At 46.0% G+C, this 22,363-nt stretch overlaps 2 protein-coding genes across 5 annotated transcripts in view; both read right to left on the reverse strand.

Moving 5' to 3' along the window:
• Positions 1 to 3,674: 3,674 nt before the first annotated feature.
• LOC117039111 (semaphorin-4A-like) lies at positions 3,675 to 6,582 on the reverse strand. Its single transcript, XM_033136144.1, has 4 exons — positions 6,452 to 6,582; positions 5,434 to 5,594; positions 4,011 to 4,069; positions 3,675 to 3,843 (listed from the first exon to the last, which is right to left on the reverse strand). The coding sequence occupies exons 1-4, from the start codon at positions 6,546 to 6,548 to the stop codon at positions 3,675 to 3,677; spliced, it is 486 nt and encodes a 161-aa protein (XP_032992035.1). The 5' UTR covers positions 6,549 to 6,582.
• Positions 6,583 to 14,089: 7,507 nt separating this feature from the next.
• SEMA4A (semaphorin 4A) overlaps positions 14,090 to 22,363 on the reverse strand; it is a 57,495-nt gene continuing 49,221 nt past the window's right edge. For all 4 annotated transcript variants that reach the window (XM_033174180.1, XM_033174183.1, XM_033174182.1 and 1 more), the window contains 7 exons: positions 21,817 to 21,986; positions 21,043 to 21,193; positions 19,132 to 19,321; positions 18,024 to 18,139; positions 17,710 to 17,867; positions 15,952 to 16,070; positions 14,090 to 14,996 (listed from right to left, as the gene is read on the reverse strand). In XM_033174180.1, the coding sequence (XP_033030071.1) occupies positions 14,326 to 14,996; positions 15,952 to 16,070; positions 17,710 to 17,867; positions 18,024 to 18,139; positions 19,132 to 19,321; positions 21,043 to 21,193; positions 21,817 to 21,986 (1,575 nt within the window). In that variant the 3' untranslated portion in view covers positions 14,090 to 14,325. The remainder of the gene's footprint in view (positions 14,997 to 15,951; positions 16,071 to 17,709; positions 17,868 to 18,023; positions 18,140 to 19,131; positions 19,322 to 21,042; positions 21,194 to 21,816; positions 21,987 to 22,363) is intronic.

Genomic DNA, 22,363 nt, shown 5'->3' on the forward strand with positions numbered 1-22,363 from the left:
CAATCAGAGACTCTCCTCCACACTTTTCATGTTTCTTCAGGTTCTGGGAGACAAGTGGGGAGGGGAGCTTGTTGCAGCAGAAGGGGGAGACACCCATGGCCCTTCAGCAGCTGGAATCATTTCTGCCTCTTGGCTTCCCCCTGCCCTGCTTCATCTTCTTGCCTCTATTCTGGACTTCTCTGTTACAGATTCTTCCCACTCACTAAGCCCTGTTGCCTCCTCAGCTTCCGACACCTCCTCTTCCCAATCTTCTCCCTGTGAGCACTCATCTTTGTCCTACCACGACTCCCTGGGCTCTGAGACTTTTTCCCTGGTTGTTCCCCAGCTGGTACCTCCCTCCATTCCTCTGCATCTGACCAATCCATTAACATATCAGCTGCCTAGGTGACCAGGCAGTGGTGGGCAGTGGGAGTCACTGGACTCCATTTGGGTGATTAGAAACTTTCTACTGCCTCAGTGACCCAAACCTGCTCTTACATTCCATCCAGTGCTCTGTCTTCAGAATTGTCTTGCTGCCCAGGGTGCGAGTGATGATGGGGTCTATCCCTAGAAAGTCATTCTTGGTAGCTGCATAAAGTTCACCATCTGCAGAGTAAAAGCAGGAAAGAAATGGTTCTTTCTGAGGAACAGTCCTTGCTTTCTGGATTTCTGGTAATTCACTGCCCCCATTTTTACCCTGGAGATGCTTGGCTATAGATCTCGGCAGCGAGTGTGCTTTTCTCACTTTGATCAGCTCTCTCCCCAGGACCCTACACAGACATGGCTCATTCTGTTTTGCCACCTGAGGCAAACGAGAAAGCATGCCCTGCATGTGCCACATGCCCTCCCCCGCCCCACAAGACTTGCTTACTAGGGTCATGCGGCTGCAGCAAGATCTCAAAGGGCTCTCATAATTTTATGATGTTCTTGTAAGATCTCTCCCTAGAAGGTGCCGCAGCTGCTTCTCTAGTGGAGACAACTGTGTGTGTGTGTGTGTGTGTGTGTGTGTGTTGAGGGAAAGCGACCTTTGGATTCCGCCGCCTGAGAGGGCTGCCTCAGTCTGCCTCACGGATGGGCTGGCCCTGACCCTACAAGTTATATCTCAGAGTGGGCATCTTGTCTCCAGTGCACATCCATGTGAAAGGCACCTGCATGGATCTGTGCAATACACAGCAACAGCATGCCACTTTACACACTGTTGTTGTTGTTGTTGTTGTTGCTGCTGCTGCTGCTGCTGCTATTTCTATACTGCTTTTTATTTTAAAGAGAGAGAAAATCTCAACGTGGTTGACAACACATCAAAATATCAAATGAAACAATCCAGAATAAAACAAATTCAAGCTTCAAGGAAATATTTCAGATTCTTCTCTGAGTGGTATTTTGCTTTCCCCCATATTTATTTACCTACTTAATTTATATAGCTGCCCCATTGCAGAAGTGCTCTAGGAAGCCAGTGTGGTGTAGTGGTTAGTGTTGGGGCTACTCATATACCGGTATTTAAATAAGAACAAATACCCTTTTAGCATTCAAATAGGCAGGAGACAGTTCGGGGCTTCCCTCAGAAGGATGCTCTCCAGATGTTTAAGACTACAACTCCCATCTGCCCCAGCCAACACAGATGATTTGTAGTCCAAAAACATCAGAAGGGTGCTCAGTTGTGGGAGGCTGGATGAGAGCCTTGCAATGAGTCATGGGGGCAGGAAAGTGGCTCAGGAGGGGGCATTGGGGGTGCTGCAACATTCAATATCAAAGGAAGTGAATCTCTTCCCTTTCCAGATGGCTCACCAATGAGGATTGCTGTGTTCTCATAATCATTAGTATAGGGGGTGACACCTTTCCCATCCAGGAGGAGGCGGTTGCCATCTGCATCAGTCACCACAGCAAATGTTTGTAGGTCCTAGCAAGACAGGGAAAGGAAAGGGAAGAGACAAAAAGGACAGAATGTATGGGATGGTATCCTTCAGAACCAATCATCCCGATTGCTGTAGAATTTGGGATATGTCATTTCCTGCTAATATCACTATGCATAATTATATCTGTTGCATTTTGAGCACAGGTCTTCTCTTCCTCCAAGGAGTTCAGGGTGCTATATGTTGGTCCCTTGCTTTGTTCTTATCCTTCCAACAATTTCGTGGTTAGGTCAAGAGGGAGTGCTCAACCGGTTCAAAGATGTTTAGTAAGTTTTGTGGCTGGATGAGGCTCAAACCCAGATCTTCCCAACCAAGGGCAAATCCTTTAGCCACATGGGCTCTATGTTTGGGATATGGTGAGACTGAGCTCTGACTAAACTCTAACTGTTATCCCCCTATTACAGTTGGGGGAGATGAGGTGTGAGCAAGAATGGCTTGCTTAAGGTTTGTCTAGCAACTTCATGGCGAAGCAAGATTTGGACCAGGGATCTGTGGTCTTATGGCTCAGCCTCTCAGTCCCAAGGCTACTCCAGTTTCAGGGGTGGGTAGGTGGCATAAAGAGTCAACTTCACAGACACCAGGTGTTTTATTGCTGACCTGCTCCTGGCACTACCCATGGCTTTATATAACCTCTTCATTCATTCAATATGGAGGCCAAAGTTGTTGTTTATTAATTTATGAATTGCCTTTTACATATGCGTTTCAAGACAATTCGTCATCATATGAATCAGAAGTTAAAATAGTTTTTAAAGACAGTTTGAAACAATGGAATATGGGTTTAAACCCAATACAAAATGAACACCCATGATGACAGGCAGATTTTCACACAGCTAGAAAAGCTTGTCTTCAGCTGTTTCTGGAAAGCACACATAGTTGTATCTCAGCAGGAATACTGTTCCAGTCGTGTTTGTGTAGAATCATAGAGTTAGAAGGACCACAAGGGCCAAACCCTTGCAATGCAGGAATCTTTTTGCCCAAATGTAGGGCTTGAACATACAGTAAGATAAAGGTGAAGGTCAAGGACCCCATGACGGTTAAGTGCAGTCAAAGGTGACTATGGGGTGTGGCCCTCATCTTGCTTTTCAGACCGAGGGAGCAAGCGTTTGTCCACAGACAGCTTTCTGGGTCATGTGGCTGGCATGAATAAATAGCTGCTGGCGCACAGAGGACAGTGACAAGTGCCAGAGCAAACAGAAATAACATTCACCTTCCCGCCGCAGCAGTACCTATCTATCTACTTACACTGGTATGCTTTCAAACTACTAGGCTGGCACAAGCTGGGACAGAGCAACGGGAGCTCACCTCGTCGCACGGATTCGAACTGCCAACCTTCTGATCAGCAAGCCCAAGAGGCTCCATGGTTTCCCCCAACCCCTGACCCTGGGAATAAGAGTCCCACTGAACAGGACCAGTCACACTGAAGGCCCTTGTCACCCCCCCCCCATCTCTCTCCCCCAGGAACTCACAATGTAAGCACAAGTGGGTCTGAAAGCATATGTCCACAAATGTAAAGGTGTGTGTCGTTCAGTTGCACCAGGACACGGATAAAATTCAAGCATTCCATCTGTGGAGAAGAGGAGGAAATCAGGATTCAACTTCCAGGTAACATTTCTATCCCAGAGGAGGCTTCCACTGGGAGGTTGTTGAAAAGCATGAAAAGCCAGCCCCTTTTCCTTTCTGCAAGCTTCCTGCTTGCAAGCTCAAAAGGGATCTTGAAGGTTTCAAGTGATGGTGGATCTATTATTTAGTCATAGAATCATGAAGCAGCTGTGCAGCTAGAAGATTTTAGAGCATTAGGTTAGCACTGCTCCAGTTCAGAACATGACAAGACAGCCTCTCCTCCTGCTCATGCTGCTGAGGCGAGCGCTGGAGGAGAAGGCTGCTGTGGCAACTGCCGGGTGGGGTGTCTGTGGAAGAGGAGGAGGCTGTGGCTGCCATGGCTGCAGGAGGTGGCCTGAAGAGGAGGAGAACGGTGCACTCCTGGGAGACCAGATTTGTCGACTTTCCCAGCTGCCGCCCTGAGGCAACTACCTCACCCAGACCCATGAGTGGGCCAGCCCTGCACACCACATTCTTAAACTCTGTAAAACTTCCCTTATCCTCTACCCCTCACCCCATTACCTCCTGTTTGGCTTTGAGTTACAGATGTCCTTTATCTCCCTCTTGGGGGCCCAGCGTACCTATTACAGGAAAAGTGGAAGAAGGGAGCTTTAGAGAACGACAACAACAACAAGGCTAGTGCCAAGAGTGCAAAATGTTCAGCCTTAAGCTAACACATCTGGGTTGGTTTTTTGGGGTTTTTTAAAAAATACTGTTTCAATGTTGTATTTATGTATACCGCTTAGAGTTCTCTTTGGGGGGAAAATTAAGTGATTTAGAAATGCTTTTTAAATAAGCTAATACATAAATAAACAAAGACTGCCTGTATTTACCAGCAACAGTTTCTGTATTCGAATAAAAAGTTGAGAGAAATGGCAAACTGTGGAACTAAGCCTTCTGCTTGCGTGCTATAGGGATGGATGAAGCCATCTACAGTGGTACCTCTGGTTACATACGTAATTTGTTCCGGAGGTCCGTTTTTAACCTGAAATCGTTCTTAACCTGAAGCACCACTTTAGCTAATGGGGCCTCCTGCTGCTGCCGCACCGCTGCTGCCCCGATTTTTGTTCTCATCGTGAAGCAAAGTTCTTAACCTGAAGCATTATTTCTGGGTTAGCGGAGTCTGTAACCTGAAGCACCTGTAACCCGAAGCACCTGTAACCCAAGGTACCACTGTATTTTGCTTTCACTCCGTTTCTTACTTTCTAATCTTAAGTTCAATTCTCCACATTGCTGTATTGATTTGTGCTTTATTTATTTTTCTGAAGTCCTCACAAAAAATGCCAGCGTTTTAGCGCAAGTTTCTCCTAATGCACACATTGTTGCGGGCAGTTTGGCCTAATGTAATACATTTTGTATGTTTTACAGATATATATACACATTTTGCAAACAGTTGCCCTGATTGACACTTTTTGGTTGCAGAGCTACATTCCGAAATTCAGAAAAGCATGAGTTGTGCTTCAGTTTGCGCATTGTTTTGGGCAAGGTGTCAGTTGAGTGGGTTCACCTTAAACTGTGAACTCAATTTCTTCCCCATCCCTGCCTTTGCTCTTTCTCTCTTCTCCCCTCTCTGATAAATTTGGATATTCTCTGGTGTGACCACACCACATTTTTTTATTGCACACCATACCAGGACTATAAACCAACTACAAGCTGTGGTTTCTTTCACACGGTTTGGATGGCAAGCACACAAGCCACAGTTTCCTGGTTGGGGTGTCTAACAGCAAACAATGGTTTGGCGGGGGTGAGGGCTGAAACGCAAAGAACTCCAGTGCACATGTAGGAAACCTTTTCAGAAAAGGCTTCCCAACATCTCTACAAAAAGTGGGGGGTGGGGGAAGAGATGGGCTGTCATCTAGAGGAGGGCAAATGGCCGCCCTAACCAGAAGACCACACCAGGTCTTCCCCTTGCACCTCTTATTCTGAACTGCCGTTTCTTACTCACCATGCCCTTCTGGTTATTGATTTTAGCTCTGGCAGTGTCAAGAGCGACAACAGTGTCTCTGGCTCCCACATAGAGAGTTTTCCTATCTGTGCTCAGGACAAAATTGGCACAATTTGTAACTCCCTTTCGGTGGTATTGTCCAATAATTGGTCGAGGGTTCCCTGAGGAAGGGAAAATACTGTTAGGTACATTTTCAGCAAGCAATGCCAACTGAGCAGGGGTTGGGGGGTGGGAGGTAGATAACCTGGCCTGCTTTTAACCAGAGAGCCACACATTTTGGATGGACTGGGTAGCAGTTCTGGTTTTCAGTGGCTAGCGGAGCTCAGCTTTCTTGCTTCCCAGTCCTCAGAGGCAAAGTCAGGGGGTGCCTTTTGTTGCTTGACACTGAAGGTGTCTTACAGGGGCGGGACATTGGGTGGTCTATAGGGGTGGGCGATATATCAATAAGGAAGGAAGGAAGGAAGGAAGGAAGGAAGGAAGGAAGGAAGGAAGGGAGGGAGGGAGGGAGGGAGGGTAGGTGAAATTGGAAAGTCGCAGGATGGATCTGAGTCTGGGGTGTCATGCATTCAACTTGCAGATAACGGGTAGTAGCAGTGCACATTCCACCAGGGGGAGCAATGAGACCCAATTGCTTTGTTGGCATTTCATATAACAGCATGTTGATACCTGTTATGAGGTTGGGGGGGGGTGTCAATCTGGATGATGCCCAGGGTCCCTTCTAAACCTGTTACCTTTGAAGTAACAGGTTTGGTAGGGTTGCCCTATTTTAAAAAGTAAAAACCAGGACACTCCAAAAGTTGTTTGACTGACTTGCCCAAGATCCAGGACAAAGCAACGCCTTTCGGAAATTCGCCCTGGACATCAATTCTGCCCTTGAAATCCCAGTAATGTCTGGGAAAATCCAGACGTATGGCAGCTCTAGGTTTGAAATCTCACTCACCTCCTTCGAGGCACCCTTTAATATCACCCCCAGGGCGCAGCTTCTGCCTCTGTCCTCCTGTGAATTACCGGTACTCACTTATCTGGATGTATTGCCTCGGCAACAGATCTGTGGCCAGAGCGGTGGCAAATGTCAGAAGGAACACGAAGAGGCGTAAAGACTGTTTGGGGTTCATGGTTGTCAATCAGCAGGTGGTCGCTGGGATCCTTGCAAGCAGCAGAAAGGCAGCTAACTTGGTAGCTGTCAATAAATTCAGAAGAAAACAAGGAAGAAGTCACCTCTAAAAAGGGTTCCCTATGGCTAAGAGAGCCTTTCATCAGCTTCATCTGCTGCACCAGCTTGACAGATATTTAGATTAGGATATCCTGCCACTATAATCTAAGGGTTGGCGATCCTGAGACTGGACTACTGCAATGTGTTCTATATGGAGCTGCCCTTGGAGCTTGGTCTGGAAACTGCAATCCCACACTTTCCAATCACTTTCTTTATCGCAAAAAGCATATTTGTTGTTTAAGAGTTCAACCTTCCTTAATTGTGCAAGTTGAATCTGCCTGAATGTGATTGAATCCCACATGGAAATAGCAACATGCTGGAAGCAACTGTGGAAACTCACTGACAAGCGAGTATCTAATGCCCAAATTGTGTCGATGCTGAAAGATACACGAGCCAACATCCTCAAAATGCTAGAGAGAATTGAGGAAGATGAATCTCAAATGTCAGGTGCAAAGATCCTGAGGGACATAAAGCACAGTCTGGAGGCTGGTATTTTGTGTGAAGTCTGGAATGATATACTTGAGCCATTCAACAGCTGCAAACTAAGAGGGCAAAGTGCTCCAGCAGAGCTTTTTATGGCCGTAAACCTACCGAGAAGTCTTGGAAATGTTCTTCAAGAAATATGGGGCTATTGCTACAAGACTGCAATGACTCCTAACGAAAAGTACAAATCAGCAAAAGACGAAAAGCCTGACGCGACTATGCTACTGCCTAGCGCCTACAGATTCAGTGACAAGGTTGTCCTCCAATCAAACAGTAACAAAAAAACGAGGCAAAACACAAGGAAAAGAAAATGGGGGCAAAGAACAGCTCCCCTAACAACTAGTGAAAATCAGGCAAAACATACACCAAACAAAAATGCTAGTGCCTAGAAGCATTTAGGGGAAAGAGAGGTAAGCAAGTGAGGAGGCTGAATGACTGGGCTTCATTATCCAACCAGACCTTCCACCAAGGGTAATAAAATACACTATTAAAAAGCAGCAACACAAAATATGGAATGGGCCAGGCATGGCACACTGCAGATCCTGGGAATGCCCTATGGAATCTTAAAGACAACCAGTTCATGGCAGCAGGATTTATGGCTCCTATGTAGGCCTCTCCTAGGTTTCCAACTCTTTTCTATGAGAAGCTCAAAAAACCTCTCGATTTATAAGCCTCTCAGATGCCATCCACAGGTCTTGGGAGGGGGGGATTTAGTAGAGTGGATACATATGAGACTCATATTGCCTTGCCAACCAGAATGAGTTCTCAAAGTAAGACCAGTAAGAGAGAACCAGTAAGACCACCATCCACCAGAAGGAATAATAAATCAGCAGTTAAGTGCACAGAACAGGGAACACTTACAAGTAAGGTAAATTGATATGGAAATGGATGGGGGCGGGGGAACCTGTACTCCTGCAGGAGGTGAAATCCTCCTTACCCAAAGCATGGTGTCTGATGGAGGCCAGGAGCATTTCCAGAGTGGATCGAGAACCTGCTGTTTTGGGGGAATAAATGGAAGTCTCTGGAATAAATGCAAAGATTTCCTTTAAATATCAATTCTCCCCACACACCCTTTGCCTATCCTCCCCAGGCTCAATTGCTCTTTGCCCAGTTAGGCCACAAGGTCTTCTCCTTCACCAACACCTACCTTTTCCTCAGGCTCATGTTTCTTGGCCCTCCATTTGTTTTTTCGGCCTCTTGCACCAATCCTTCTTCTGACCTCTCTCCGCAAGCCCCAACCCTTTGGTGTTCAGCTTGTCTGTGACATCAAACAATGGCAACCAATGGCATCAGAAGTCAGGAGAGAAACAATGAAAGATTTCCTTTTTGAACGGTTGCTAATCGCCCAGGTTCAGATGGAACCCTTTCCAATAAGATAATTACAAATTCAAACATCCGTATAAACTGGCGGCACTGGATGTGCATGGGCTTCTACATTTGTATTCAAAATCGAATCAAACCAGGCATAAAAAAGTGATCTCTAGCGCAGTGATTTCTATATACATTAAAGAGCAATTTGCCAAGTTTTGGTATGCCAATAATCCCAATTTGCTAGATCTTCCAAAAATAGGCTACTGAGGCCCAGGCTGCCGTTAGATGTGAAATAAGTTCTTTATTTTTCAATTTCCTATCAGTGTCCACTCATAAATTCAAAAGAGCTAAAGAAGAAGGTGGATAGGCTGCCTCCTTGGTTTTTATATCAATGTCCATGAAAACCCATTGTCCATAGCTCTTTAATTTTGGAACAATCCCACCACAAATGCTTCTGCTAAGGGGAGAAACAGATGACAAATGCTTAAAAAAATATATCAAAGGTTGTTGTTGGGTTTTTTTACCAAACCCATCCCTCCAAAGGCTATTAGAAAAAATCAAGCTGAGCAACCTGATATTGCAGGCATTTGACCTGTTTTAAAAGGACCAAAATAATTGATAGGATTTTAAAACACAATGGATCAGGCTGCAAGTGTTCCTTTGATTAAGCACACTAAAGTTTTAAATAAAATTGTGATGGGCTGTGGTGGGAGATCACATTGAGGGGCACCATGGTGCTCTGGGCCTCAAGTGAGGCCTGGTCAGGAGGGACTTGAGAGCATTGTTGTTGAGGTAGTGAGAAACATGGCTCCCCCCCCCCCCATGAACTCTCCAGAACTGAGTTCTGGCACCTCTCAGGTGGGTGCCATTGCCATTATAAAAAAGAACAAGGGTGAGTTCCAACTGTTGTGTATTGATTCAATGGTTTTTATATCTGTATTACTATTGTCTGTATTCGCATTAGGGTAAAGTAACTGCCTCTCTGTTCCAGAAGGAACAGCTACTATTGGTTCATGTAAGCTGCTGTATTTGGGTCCTCCGTCTTAGCCTATTGGTTCCCACCAAAAGGCAGCTTTGTGATTGCTTTAGATTTTTCCCTCCTTTCTAGCCAGTCTTCTGTCCCTATAAATGTTACTTCCCTCTCCTCAGTCTCTAGTCTTGTTTGCCTGAATAAAGAGTGTTACATGAAGAAGCTGTCTCCTGCCTGCTATGTCAGAAAGCTGAAATCACTTACTGAAATCACTAACCCCACGTTGCAACACCAACACCTCTTTTTCTAGAAAAAATAGCATGGGTGAGAGGTGTCTTTGGAGGTGAGCTTGTTCATCATTGTGTAGCAGCACTACCCTGAGATCAGGGTGAAGGTATTGACCAAGAAGCCCTGGCAGAGACCAGCTGCCCCTCCACCTTGCAATTTCAGGCCTTCCTCACAGACCCTGAGAAGGTGAAGCCTGAAATTGCACACCACAGCCTGATATCTGGCAAGCTTAGTGGCTGCAGGTAGTGGAAGAGGGGGGAGAGGACTAAGAGTTTAGCTATGCTTTAATGCTCAGGGTCCAAGCTTGCCCGCCCCCTCTTTTTTTGACCTGAGCTTTCCCAACAAAAAGCTGCTCTTTAAAGCTGAATTGGAGCAAATGTTAACGTTTGCTCCAACTGAGCTTTAAAAAGCAGGTTTTTTTGCAGGGACACTTCTGGAACAAAGAAGGGCACTCAGATATGGAGCTTTAAATCGTGCCTGGAAAAATCAGAGGAAAGGCAAGTACTTCTGACTCAGGTATTGTCTCTGACACCTGCCCTAAGAAGAGAATAAGATACAATAATCAAGAGTTATTAACCAGTAATACCACAATGCATCAAACTTTTTAATAAAAATAGTACATATAAACACATTAAAAAAAACAAGTTATAAACAACACAATGAACAACAGACAAAACACCTTGTTGGACATGCATTTTCCTCCATTGAGGAGATCTTATCAGGCTGGAGAGGGTTCCCCCCCCCCGAAGGGCAATTAAAGAAAGGGGGCTGCTTGAGGTGCTCCTCACTTCTGCCTCCAGCCTAGGTCTTTTTTATTTTCCTGTTTTCAAAGGTCTGTTTGACCTGTGCATGCCACCCTTTGCTTACCTGGTACCTTTCAGATGTTTTGGACTCTAACCAGCCCCAGCCAGGAAAAGCATGAAGCTGGGAGTCCCAAACATCCAGAAGGCATGAGGCAAGGGCTACCACAGAAAATGATTTTTCAACTGACAATTTTCTCTCTCTCTCCAGCCTCAGTCACTCCAATTAACAGCAGCTGATAGGGTTACAATTCCCCCCATCTTGGTAAAATGAGCTTTGCTGTGGGGTGAGGAGGGGGGCATCATCTGGATCTCAAGGAGCATGGGAAGAAAAAGCAGCTCACCTTTAAAAATCCTCCTTATTCGGTGATGAGCAATTCTCTCAACTTGCCACCAGCTGTGTACACACCAGACATTTAATGGACACCCCTCAATGAATTCTGGGAACTGCATTTAAGAATGCTGGGAATTGTAGCTCTCTGAGGTGTAAACTGCAGTTCCCAGGATTCTAGGTGTGTGTGTGTTTTAAATATATAGCGTGTACACAGCAGCAGTACGGTATGTGGCAGGGAGCTGCGATTTCCTGCATTGCAGGGAGTTGGACTGGATGGTTCCAACTCTGCAATTTGATGGCTCTGCAAACATGGGAGTGCTTTTGCTTATTCTTCAGAAGGGAAGGATAAATAGGCAAAAACCTGAGAAGTTGTGGGAAAGACTAAGCGATATAAATATTCCTTCCTCTGGGAAAAGTCTCCTATATTCTACTTCGCTCCCATTAAAACTTTTAGGACAGTACCTTTTTTATATATATAAAGTATACGTTTAAAGATTTCACTTCCCCTGCCCCCCTCAACTCAATGGCCAATTATCAATTGATATGCAGTTAAATTAATTAGCTGGTGAGAAGGTGTACCGGCTAGGATTTCCCACCTATCCCTCCTTTGGGGAGAGGTGCCACTCCAACACAACAGTTAAGAACATCACTCTCTTGCATACAAAGACACACAGACACATATATGTACACACAAAGAGGAAAGGTGTGTACAAGGCATGCCAATAGCTGCTGCTGCTTAGAAGAAACAATGCGCCTTTTGAACTCAGGTCCTCTTCATACACCACGTTTTCTTCAGCACAGGCCAAAGACGTTTTAAACACACACCTAAAAAGGCAAAACATGGACACGACAAAGACTTTTATTTGCTAAAAGATTAATCGTGCAGGTATGGTTCATCATGGAGCAAGCCTTTCCTCTCCCCAAAGTGTACAGTTGATTGCTACTGTGTAACACATGAAACAGCCTTCAGTGGCAACGTATGTGTCTTCCTATGAGGCATGTCCACATTGCTGAGTCCAGAGCATTAGTGCGCTAGCGGAATCACTGGACCCTGGAAGTCTCTCATTCAAATAATTCTTCTTTTTTTACCAACAAAAACAATGCAATTCTAAAACAAGAAATACTGCAAGTAGTTTTGCATGCCCAAGGCAATGACAGTAAAGACAAGCCTAGAACACGGGACAAATTTTGTTTCACACACCTCCCTTCCTCCAGCAACCAAGGTGTGTCCACAAGCAGAGCAAATAGGTCAACAGAGGAAAGCTGTAGGAGCAAAAGGAAGGCTTGAAAGCACAGGAAACTTCTAAGGAGTTGCCGGTAGGCTCAGTTCCAGGAGCCAAGACTTTTGGCTGACTTTGGAGGAGGAGAAAAGCAAATGGGGAAGGGGGAATCCCCTCAGGCATCCCTCTGCCAAGTCAGCCAAGGCACCTGTGTCAAGTGGAGATGTGATTTGGCTCTGTGCAAACTCCTTTTGCTGCCCACATGTCAAAGAGGAATAATACTGACCTACCTCACAGGGGGGTTGTGAGACCAAACGCATGTAAAGCACTTTGCAACTAAAAAGGGGGATGAGTTAGCAATGAGTCTTCTCACAGTAAGCAACAGCATGAGGACCAATTGGCTGCCATAAATAAAACTGCCTTATAGGGGAGTTGTTCCCATAGGGAAAGTCTCCCACATGGAATCAGATGATTGGCGCTACAGCACAGTAAAGAAGATGGTGGAAGTTGCCCAAGCTGCAGGGCAGGTATAGCCAATGTGGTGCCTTCCAAGCGTGGCTGGACTACAATTCCCACCATCCGTAGCACCATGTTGCCCACCCGTGGTGTAAGGGAGCCCTCTGCTTTACCCAAGCAATTTAAAATGGCCTCCACATGTGGATAGGTCTTATGTGTTGCATGCTCTAGTTCTGGAAGAACGTGGGCAGGGTGTGCAGAGAACGTGGTATGCCAAGGGCAGACCATCTTTCAAAGAATCACAGGTTTCGCTTTAGGAAGTAGAAAGGGGCACAAGAATCTAGTCCTTATGGTTGCAAAGCCCATGCCTGAAAAAGTATGCGAGTGATGCCTGTGTAAATCGTAGAAGCTGGAGGGGGGTAGGTATGTGCGGAAGATTTCAAGGGGTGGGGAGACACCCTTCAGACCTTGCATAGCTAATTCTCCTGGCCCACTCAACCCAGAAAACCAACATAAACTATGCAAACATGTCGTGCCTTTTTAAAAGGAAAAAAAGGACCAAAATGATGGCAGCGAACCAATATTTCTTCCTGCTTTTTGGCACAGAATTTCAATGGCCCGGCTACACAAGTATGTATATTATGGAGCAGAGCACGCAGACCTGCTACAAACAGATGAAAGGGGCCTCTAGTGGTTTTGCAAGGTGTGGAGAAGGACTCCTTAGGTAAGCTATAGAGGGCACAGCTCAGTGGCAGACCATTCTGTCCCAGGCTCAGTCCCTTACGTCTCTGGATAGGATTGAGAGCATCCCTTCTGATACACTAGTCAGTGTTACTGAGCAGGACAGACCAGTGGTCCGACTCACTTTTAAGGCCATTTCCTCTGCTCCTGAGCACTCCTTGCAGGACACAGAAAGACCTTCCAAACACCTCCCACCTACCCACTTCTGTTTCCTTTTTAATTTAAAGCAGGCAAAATGGAGACCTGCCACACACTCTTCACCCACAAATGCGAGTCAGAGGCAGGCCTGGCTTAATCGCAAAGGAAAACTGAGAACCACATTGGGCACAATAAGGCACAAGGGCCCCTCTGCTCCAGGGAACCTTGCACAGAACGCCCTGTGGCTCCGTCCTCTCAGTATCCTCATTCTGCGGCCCCAACAGTGTCACTATACTTTGTAGAGCTGCCTCACGATGATCACTGAGCTGCCCTTCTGCATAGGAAGCCCAGCTTTGCATCACCGTGACCTTAAGAACTGCCTCCCTCTCAGCCGAAGCCATTCCTCTGTGGCTTCTCTCTCTGTGGTTGTCATCTAGGATGCATGACATCCAGGCTGCTACCTCTCCATGGAGCAAACAGCCAACCATTCCTTGCCACACCTGCCCTTCACTCCTCAGCATCTCCAGACACAACAGCTCTGGAGACCAGGGGTCAGCGAAGGGACTCCGCCTTCTGGGTTTTGGTAAGCACTTCGCAGAGTGGTTTGTGGATTTGGCAGTGAGTGAACGTTTGGGAATGCTGGCCCAGCACCCTATGGGTGGAGGTGGGGAAATGAAAGCACGACAGGGATCCAGCCGGCGGTGCAACACTAAGCCCTGGGTTTTACGTGGCATTGAACAGACCAGAAAAGGGGGAGGGGGGGAAATACTGAAATCAGAGGTAACTCTGTGTTTTCTGGTGGTGTTTCAAAAGAGCACCACAGTAGTGCCAAGACTTCTGGGTTTTTTGTTTGTTTTTGTCAGGTTGCCTGTGTGAATTTGCTGCAATCGCTAACGGTTGCTCCCGGCAACAGCTGGCGGGCGACAAGGTAGGCCAGGCTAGATCCCCTCCGCTGCCACGGCCGCTCTAGAGTCGTCCCCATTGGCCAGGCCCGAGTTCAAGCGGTTGTTGTCAGCGTCGATGTCCTGAAAGGGCCCCCCCACTTCAACGCAGCAGGTTTTGGAGCTGTCGGCAGCTTCCTGGCAAGGGCCCTGCATCTGGTATTCGCTGCTTTGCGGGGGGATCTGGCTGCTATTGAGAGGGACCTTCTCTTGCCCGGAGGCCTTACTGGCGTCAGGGAGGCTGCTGCAGCCCTGCACTTTGCTCCTTGCTTTCAGCTTGTCGTGGTAGGAGAAAAAGGCCAACGCTACCACGACGGCCAAGGTCATTGACAGCAGCACCGTCACAGTGACAAACTGGACCCAGTAGGAGCGATACTCCCCCACTGGCTGCCCATCAGCATATGATTCGCGGGCTCTGTCCACCCTGGCAGGGGAGTCGTGGGTCCTCACGTGGTAGCGCGCCACAGATTGCTGGTAGCCGTTCTCGCTGGCCCAGCACTCATAGAGACCCAACGTCTCCTCATGCACAATGATGACTAGGGCCTTGTCGTCCTCTAGGATCAGCCTGTCCGGAATCTTCCTGTCCGGGTAGTTCCATGAGTAGTTGGCCAGAGCGGAAGCCTGCGGGCAGGGCAGCCTCACCATGGTGTTGAACGAAGCGGTCATAACTGAAATTTATAGGAAGAGAAACGAAGCTGTGATTCATGCCCTCCACCATTTCATAGATAAAAAATAAGGATGCATCATTTGTACTTATAGCATCCCTGTTCTCATTTCAAGAGCCACCATGTGGGCTTGATGGCTGGCTACACGCTGCTGGACACTCTAGCATTCATGCACATGCACTGGTTTGCATGCGCGCTAGTGCTCGCATCTGCATCTCACGCCATTAAACATAGCTCTAAGGAGATTGCTCATATCAGTGCAAATGTTTCTGCTTGCCTGATGCGCAACAATCTCCTCTCTCCTCCTGAATTCTCCAGCCAATTTTTTTTGGGGGGTGTGTGTGTGCAGTGGGTGGGAGGAAAGCCCTGTTGCACAGGCTTCTGCTAGCAGGAATGGCTAGCTGAATATGCTAAAAAAAAGGATTCACTTTGGAGGGGAGGGAGCTGGAATCTGATGGAACACACACTGTGGACACGACAAGTTTTTCTTTTTTAAAAAAAATCATTAGCAACATCTCCCTTGAAGACAAAATAAGAACAACCAGGGACTGTCCCAAGGCAGCTGGAGAACACAGTGAACATGGGTGCACATGACAGTTTGCTACCCCAAACCCTCTCCTAGCCTTCTGTCATAGACAGTTCACTGCCCCCAACATAGTCTAGCAAATTTCTCCTCCCTGCTTGAAATGAATCTAAAATCCTAAGGAGCAGCAGAGGTTGCAAAGATAGTCGGTTTCTGGTGGCGATTCCACGCTTGTGATACGACCACAGCCATTGAGATTCCTAACACACATTCCCAAACGAAACTTGTGTGCGGCTTTAGCAAACAGGCAGCTTGTTTTCAAATGCATTGGTTTCGCAAAGCAACTAACAGCCTTGGGAAGTGCAAGGCCTTTTGTTTCTGAATAGGGAAAGAACCTTCACCGATCAATCAAACTCTGCAAGGCTCATACTAAACTTGTTAGCAAACTGCCTTCAGGGCCACTCCGAGTCCTTGGTATGGCTCTGCCAATTCCGCTCTTGGGCTGGCACCCAGGATCTGGCTTCCCTGTCTCGATATTCTGCACCAAGTCATTCCTAGGAACAAGAAGACAGGAATGTAAGAACTGCCTTACTGGGTTGTACTAAGAAGCGGGGAAGGACAAATCTGTCCCTTTTGATTTTTCTCGGTTTCCCCATCTTAAATTCAATTTTCCCCATTTCCACATAAGATTGCAATTTCCCCAATTGAGATTCTTTTGGGAATTATAGGGACAGAACTACCTAAACAGTATAGAAACTTATTCATGTATAGTACTACAGCGGCAAGAATGTTATTCGCCCCAAAATGGAAAGAAGCAGAAGCAAAGGAAGAATGGATACAAAAAACTTATGGAATATGCAGAAATGGCGAAACTTACCAGAAGAATAAGAAATCAAGATAACAAACTTTTTATAAAAGAATGGAAATGGTTTATTGAATATTTACGGATAAATTGTAAACAGATAAGAACATTGGCAGGATTATTGTAATAACCTGCAGTTTTATAAGAGTATATATTTAAAAGTAGATGAATAAATGAGCAAATTAAGTTAATTTGGATATGCAGAAGATATTAAAAATAAATGTAAGGAACCGCAGAAAGAGGAGGGGGAATGAAGTCAAGTTATGAAATGTTAAAATGATTGTAAAATTAGTGAAATGTATAAATCTGAAAAGCATAAATAATTTTTTAAAAAACCGATAGCAATTTCCTCTCACAAGTTTACATGATAACTAACTTATACTAATTTTCATGTGCATGCGATTTTGCCTAGTATATGCATTTTTTGCAATAATTTCCCTAATTTAATGCATTCTAGCACATTCTTTTCACCAATAGAAGCCTTTATTCTTGTAAGCATGTTTTGGTTAGAGAATTGCATAGCAAAATCTGGAGAAGGGTGAATGTTGAAAGATACCTGCATTTTGGTTCACATGTATTAGGTAAGCATGTATTAGGTAGATTCTCATTTTTTAAAAAATGTTTTGAATCAAGCCAAATTTCTCCCTCATCCCTACTAAGCAGACCAATCCAGTGATTTCTGCTGTATCCAACCAGAGGCCTCCAAGAAACCCACAGGTGGAGCACAAAGCCTAGCCCTGCATTTTGTCTTCAACACATGGCATTTGGAGTTAGGCTGTGCGACTGTCCATGGAGACTCCAATTAGCTCTTGTGGGTTACAGCAGTCAACAGACCTCTCCTCTCAAAATTGGCATTTTACTTCAGAGAGAGATAGAGTGAGATATTAACTTGTATCTGGGATGCTTCACAAAAGGAGCACCACAACCCAAAATTGCAGGCTCCAGTGCCACCACAACACTATTAGCATTTAGGGAGCAATGAAGCTGAGCCATGTTGTATCAGACTGAGTTGGGTCTGTCCACCCCACTATCACTTTTCCCACAGCAGCCAATCAGATGCTTCTGGGAAGCTTCCAAGTAAGGAAGTTCCCTGCCGTTGGTTCCTAGCATCCGGTATTCAGTGATGGACTGCCTCTGGACAGAGAGGTTCCATGAAGCTACGGGCTTCTTTCACACTACAGATGTGAAATTTAGCACAGCATAAGCTAGGAAGGGACTGCTAACACCACATTATTATGTCATGAATGGATTGTGTCAGTTATCATGCACGTATTTGGGGCCCCTGTTATTTTTTAATGCGACAGTCCCTGAGGGATACTGCAAATACTCACAGGTTCTCTGTAGCACCCCGGATATCTCGGCAATTCTGCCCATCCCAGCCACAGTAAGGATCTCGCGCTAAAACACAGTTGGCACAGGTTGTGTAGATGCTGCAGTTCGCCAAGGGCACTTGCAGGACTGCCGTGGAATAGCCCACATACAGAATCCCCTAAGAAGGCACAGGCAGAGGAAGACCACTGTCATTATCATTCTTATTCTTGTTTCTCTCTGTGTGTAGCTATGAGATGGATGTCTGCGGGTTTTTTATGAGATACAGCCCCTAAAAAGTATGTTGCCCCAATCCTATACAAGAAAGAACGTCCACCTTTTCAGAAGAGAGCAGCAGGTTTTGGACCGCCTCTGGCTTCTCAAACAGCTGGATCTCCTCAATGATGTGAGCCTCGGTGCCAACGACCACGGCTTTGTGAAGGGCACCTTTGTCTGTGGAAGACAAAGTATCAAGTGAGACATAGTGCTGGCAGAAGGGTTTTTTAAAATGCAGGCCTGCCCCCATCAAGGGCTATGTCCCCAAAAGGGGCATGGTCGTAGTCAAGGGGTGGGGGTGGGGGTGGGGAGGGGCAGCTGCCCCCTACATAGTTAACTGAGATTCTGTCCCCCCTAACAAAAGGTCTGAACCCCCCCCCCCCCCCGAAAAAATCCTGGCTACACCCATGCATGTGGGTGAGGGGAACTGACCTCTTCCCCTCTTGCAGTCCACCCTCCCTCATACATGGGGTTCACTTCCACTTTCAGAGCCCTAACTGTGTGGCAGGGGGTTGCCTTTCTGTTGACAGACAGAAAGTAAGCCATGGAGGGGGGACTGTTCTCTTGTGCTGCCCCTCCTTTCTTCAAGGGGAAATTAGGCCCTAAGCAGAAAGAGCTATGACGGGTGAGGCTTGGAATGACAGACAAAGGCGTCTGCAATCCCAAAATCAGCTTTCCCAGCTTCTCATGGGAGAAGGTTGTGGTTCCTACATTGCAGGGGGTTGGACTAGAAGACCATTTGAGTGCCTTCCAACTCTGCACTTCTATGATTCTATGAACCTTTAGCACATTACCTGGTGACCTTTGACACGATGGACGTGACACGTAGCTAGTTTCTGGAAGTGGTGGCGCCCACGCTGTGGAATGCCCTCCCACCAGATGTCAAGGAAATAAACAACTATCTGACTTTTAGAAGACAGCCCTGTTTTGGGAAGGCAGCCCTGTTTTGGGAAGTTTTTAACGTTTGAAGTTTTATTCTGTTTAATATTCTGTTGGAAGCTACTCAGAGTGGATGGGGAAACCCAGCCAGATGGGCAGGGTATAAATAAATTATTATTATTATTATTATTATTATTATTATTATTATTATTATTATTATTATTCAAAATGCTTGCAATCAATGCTGTTTAGCTCATCAGTTGGTTAACAACCACCACCACCACCCATACCTGTCCCAAGAAACATCACGTTGTAGGGATGTCCCAAGTTGTTCTGAGTCTGGTGCACCACAACCCGGGTGTATTTAACGTTTTGCTTCACCAGCAGAGGTTGGTTATGGGTTGGCTCAATCTTCTCATCCATCAGGTAGTGGTCTTTCATGAACGTCAGAGCTTTGTCTGAAGACGGGCCGACAGAACACTGCAGGGAGAAGAAGCCCAAACATTATAAAAGATAGGAAGCTGCCTTTGACTGAGTCAGACGATTGGTTCTTCTAGCTTTTTACTGTAAAACTCGATAAAGTGGTACCTCAGTACTTGAAAGGCTTGGCTCCTGAACAAATGGGCTCCCAAGCGCCGAAAACCTGGAAGTAAGTGTTCCAGTTTGCGAATGTTTTCGGAAGCCGAATGTCTGACGTGGCTTCCATGGCTTCCGAGTGAGTGCAGGAAGCTCCTCCAGCCAATTGGAAGCCGTGCCTTGGTTGTTGAATGGTTTTGGGAGTCGAACGGACTCCCGGAATGGATTAAGGTCAAGAACCAAGGTACCACTGTACTGAGCTGCTGCCCCCAAAATAGCCAATGGCTTGCGATGTTGGAAGCTGTCATCCAACAACTTCTGGAGAGCATCTTGTCAGCTATCCCAGATCTATACTGACTTGCAGCCACTTGCAGCCAGGGGTCTTTCCCAGCCTTGCCTGGAGATGCCAGGGATTGAACCTGGGGCCTTTTTCCAGGCAAAGCTATCACTGAGCTATGGTGCTGCAAAAAGCCAACAGGGTGACCAGGAGCACCACTTAGTTCTTTCTGTAATAATTAAAATATTGTTGTAGGTTTGTGGGGTTGCTCTGGATTATATCTGTGGTTCCCACCAAGCCTGTGATTTAGTAACGGGGAGCTTAGAATATAAGAGAGTGAGTCTGCTGAACTGGTCAATCCAGTCTCTTGTTAACTTAAGACAATATACCCTGGCCAAGTATCCTATCTGCATGTGCAAAGATGTTGGTAAAGAGCAGGAGGTGTTTTGTCACAGAAACAACTGAATGGGTTTTCCCCACCCCTTCACCTGGCTAGGGGTGACATGATCTTGTAGTTATGAAGATGACAGCCAGGGCTAAAGTGTCTGTGAATCTGGCTGGTGCTGGGAGTTGGAAGGACACAGAGAGGCTTGACTTGCTTTGTGTGCTGAATCAAAAGCTTTGGGGACCCTCCAAAGGACACCTACAGCTGACCAAATGCCATGAGAGAGGAAAGGGCTGGAACTGGGCAGGACAACAGAACGAATAAAATCTTATCCTGAAGAAATAGATCAACATCATGGAAGGAACCTTTCGTCTCTACACCCTGATCTTGATAGACCTTGGAAAAGGTCCACAGCCGATCTAGGTGAATTGGGAAGTCACCACTATTTGGTTGGCATCAGTGCTATTCCAGGTACAGTGAGATACTCTCCCTGCCTGACATTACTTTGACATTGTTGCACAACTGAACAACCCCTCCAGGTGAACTCGTGACCAACAGTGCAAACCATTTTACGGCAACAAAATTCCAGGCTGGATACATAACACCCTTTGCCATGTTACCACCAGCCCAAGCATATGGAGAGGCAGAGAGAAAGGTACAGAGGGGACAAGAAACCTTAAGACAACATGGCCCACGTATTGCCCTTTTTAGCTACAAGATTTTTTTTGGATACACCACTGGATTGGGCCCAGGAGTATTGCTGATGGGAAGAACATCCATTCCAACCTGGGGAACAGTTGTCTCTTCAGTTTACCAAGGAGTTATGGCTGCCTTTCTATGGCCTGTTCAGTTTGGTGCAAGAACTACATTTAAAGGCAGGAAAGTTTATATCAAACTTGATTAAGAAGAGGGCAAGGCAGACTCTGGCTTCAATGCAAGGAGAATGCTAGGAGCAATACATACACTGCCAGGACGAGGGTCCATGGCCTGGCCGTTGTAGGTCATCCATCGGGAACAGTCCTTGTTCAACTCTTTGTATTTCCCATCAAAGGCTTTTTTGATAGCATCGTGCCTGAAGGCACACACTGCTGAGCTCCCAAGATTTCCTGCCTGCCTGCAAAGAAATATACAAGGTAGTTGCCCCACTAGAATTTTGCATATTCTCTGAGGCACATTTATTTATCTCTAATTAGCACAATGAATTCTGAATTCTGAGGTAAGAGTGGATTATCTGTCAATTTCAACTTTTCTCAGTTTCTCATTTTTCCAATCTCAAGTTTAGCTTGCTGCATTTCCACATCAGTTTGCCTTATTATATTTTTCTTAAAAGGTCTGTACATTTGTCAGCATTTTAGTTTGCATTTCTCACGACACACATTCTTTTATAAACAATTTTGCCTAATATACTTCCTTTTAGCTTCTTGCTGTTAGTAAGATATGCAATTTGGGACTGGAGAACTACATTGCAAAATTCAGAGAAGTGCAAGTTTCGAAGGATAGTTGTGTTTCAATTAATTTAATAAATATATATTTTTTAAAATGTCCAGTAGCACCTTACAGGCCAACTAAGTTTGTTCTGGGTATAAGCTTTCCTGTTTATGCACACTTCTTCAGATACCAATTTAATGTTTTATTTCATGTTTGGGGAAGTGCAGGTTAGGGAGGTTCCCATTAAAATGCAGACCAACCCAAATTTCTCCCCCACCCTCACTAAGACTAAGACCCTCACAGCCTTACCACTGAGAACCGAAGACACCGTAGAAATCAGCGCCACCTCCTGGCTGTGGGAGGGCAAACATGTGTTGGATGACGGTATAAGGGAACTGCCCCTGCTGGGTGCAAGAAAGCTGAGCTTTCAGAAATGTGGTCCATTTCCTTTGCAACACCTTGTCTCCTCCAACATCATTCTAGAGAGGATGGAAAAGCAAGCATCACTAACAAACCAGGGAGACAATTTAGAACCCCTTCCTCACTTACTCACTGTTGGCCTTCAGATAGCAGACCAATTGAAGGAGTAGTGGTATCTCGGTTGCTGAACACCTCGGAAGCCAAACGTTTCAGTTTCCGAATGGCGAAACCCGGAAGTAAATGTTTCCGTTTTCGAACGCACCTCGGAAGTCCAATGGCTTCCGCTGAGTTCCCCCCACAATTTTCTTCATAGACTTTGCAGACCGCCCTTTGCGCCTCAGTTTTCGAACATTTTGGAAGTTGAACGGTCTTCCGGAATGGATTAAGTTTGATAACCGAGGTACCACTGTATATTATTATTATTATTATTATTATT

Source organism: Lacerta agilis, chromosome 17 (genome assembly GCF_009819535.1).
Source record: "Lacerta agilis isolate rLacAgi1 chromosome 17, rLacAgi1.pri, whole genome shotgun sequence".
Classification (NCBI taxonomy): domain Eukaryota; kingdom Metazoa; phylum Chordata; class Lepidosauria; order Squamata; family Lacertidae; genus Lacerta; species Lacerta agilis.

What these genes read in the sequence shown, in the direction of transcription:
- LOC117039111 (XM_033136144.1), bottom strand. Translation starts at nt 6,548, where the DNA reads ATGAACCCCAAACAGTCTTTACGCCTCTTCGTGTTCCTTCTGACATTT. An exon ending in GAGGCAATACATCCAGATAA is followed by an intron (nt 5,595 to 6,451) that starts GTGAGTACCGGT and finishes TCCCTTCCTCAG; the next exon opens with GGAACCCTCGACCAATTATT. An exon ending in TCAATAACCAGAAGGGCATG is followed by an intron (nt 4,070 to 5,433) that starts GTGAGTAAGAAA and finishes TTCCTGTAATAG; the next exon opens with GTACGCTGGGCCCCCAAGAG.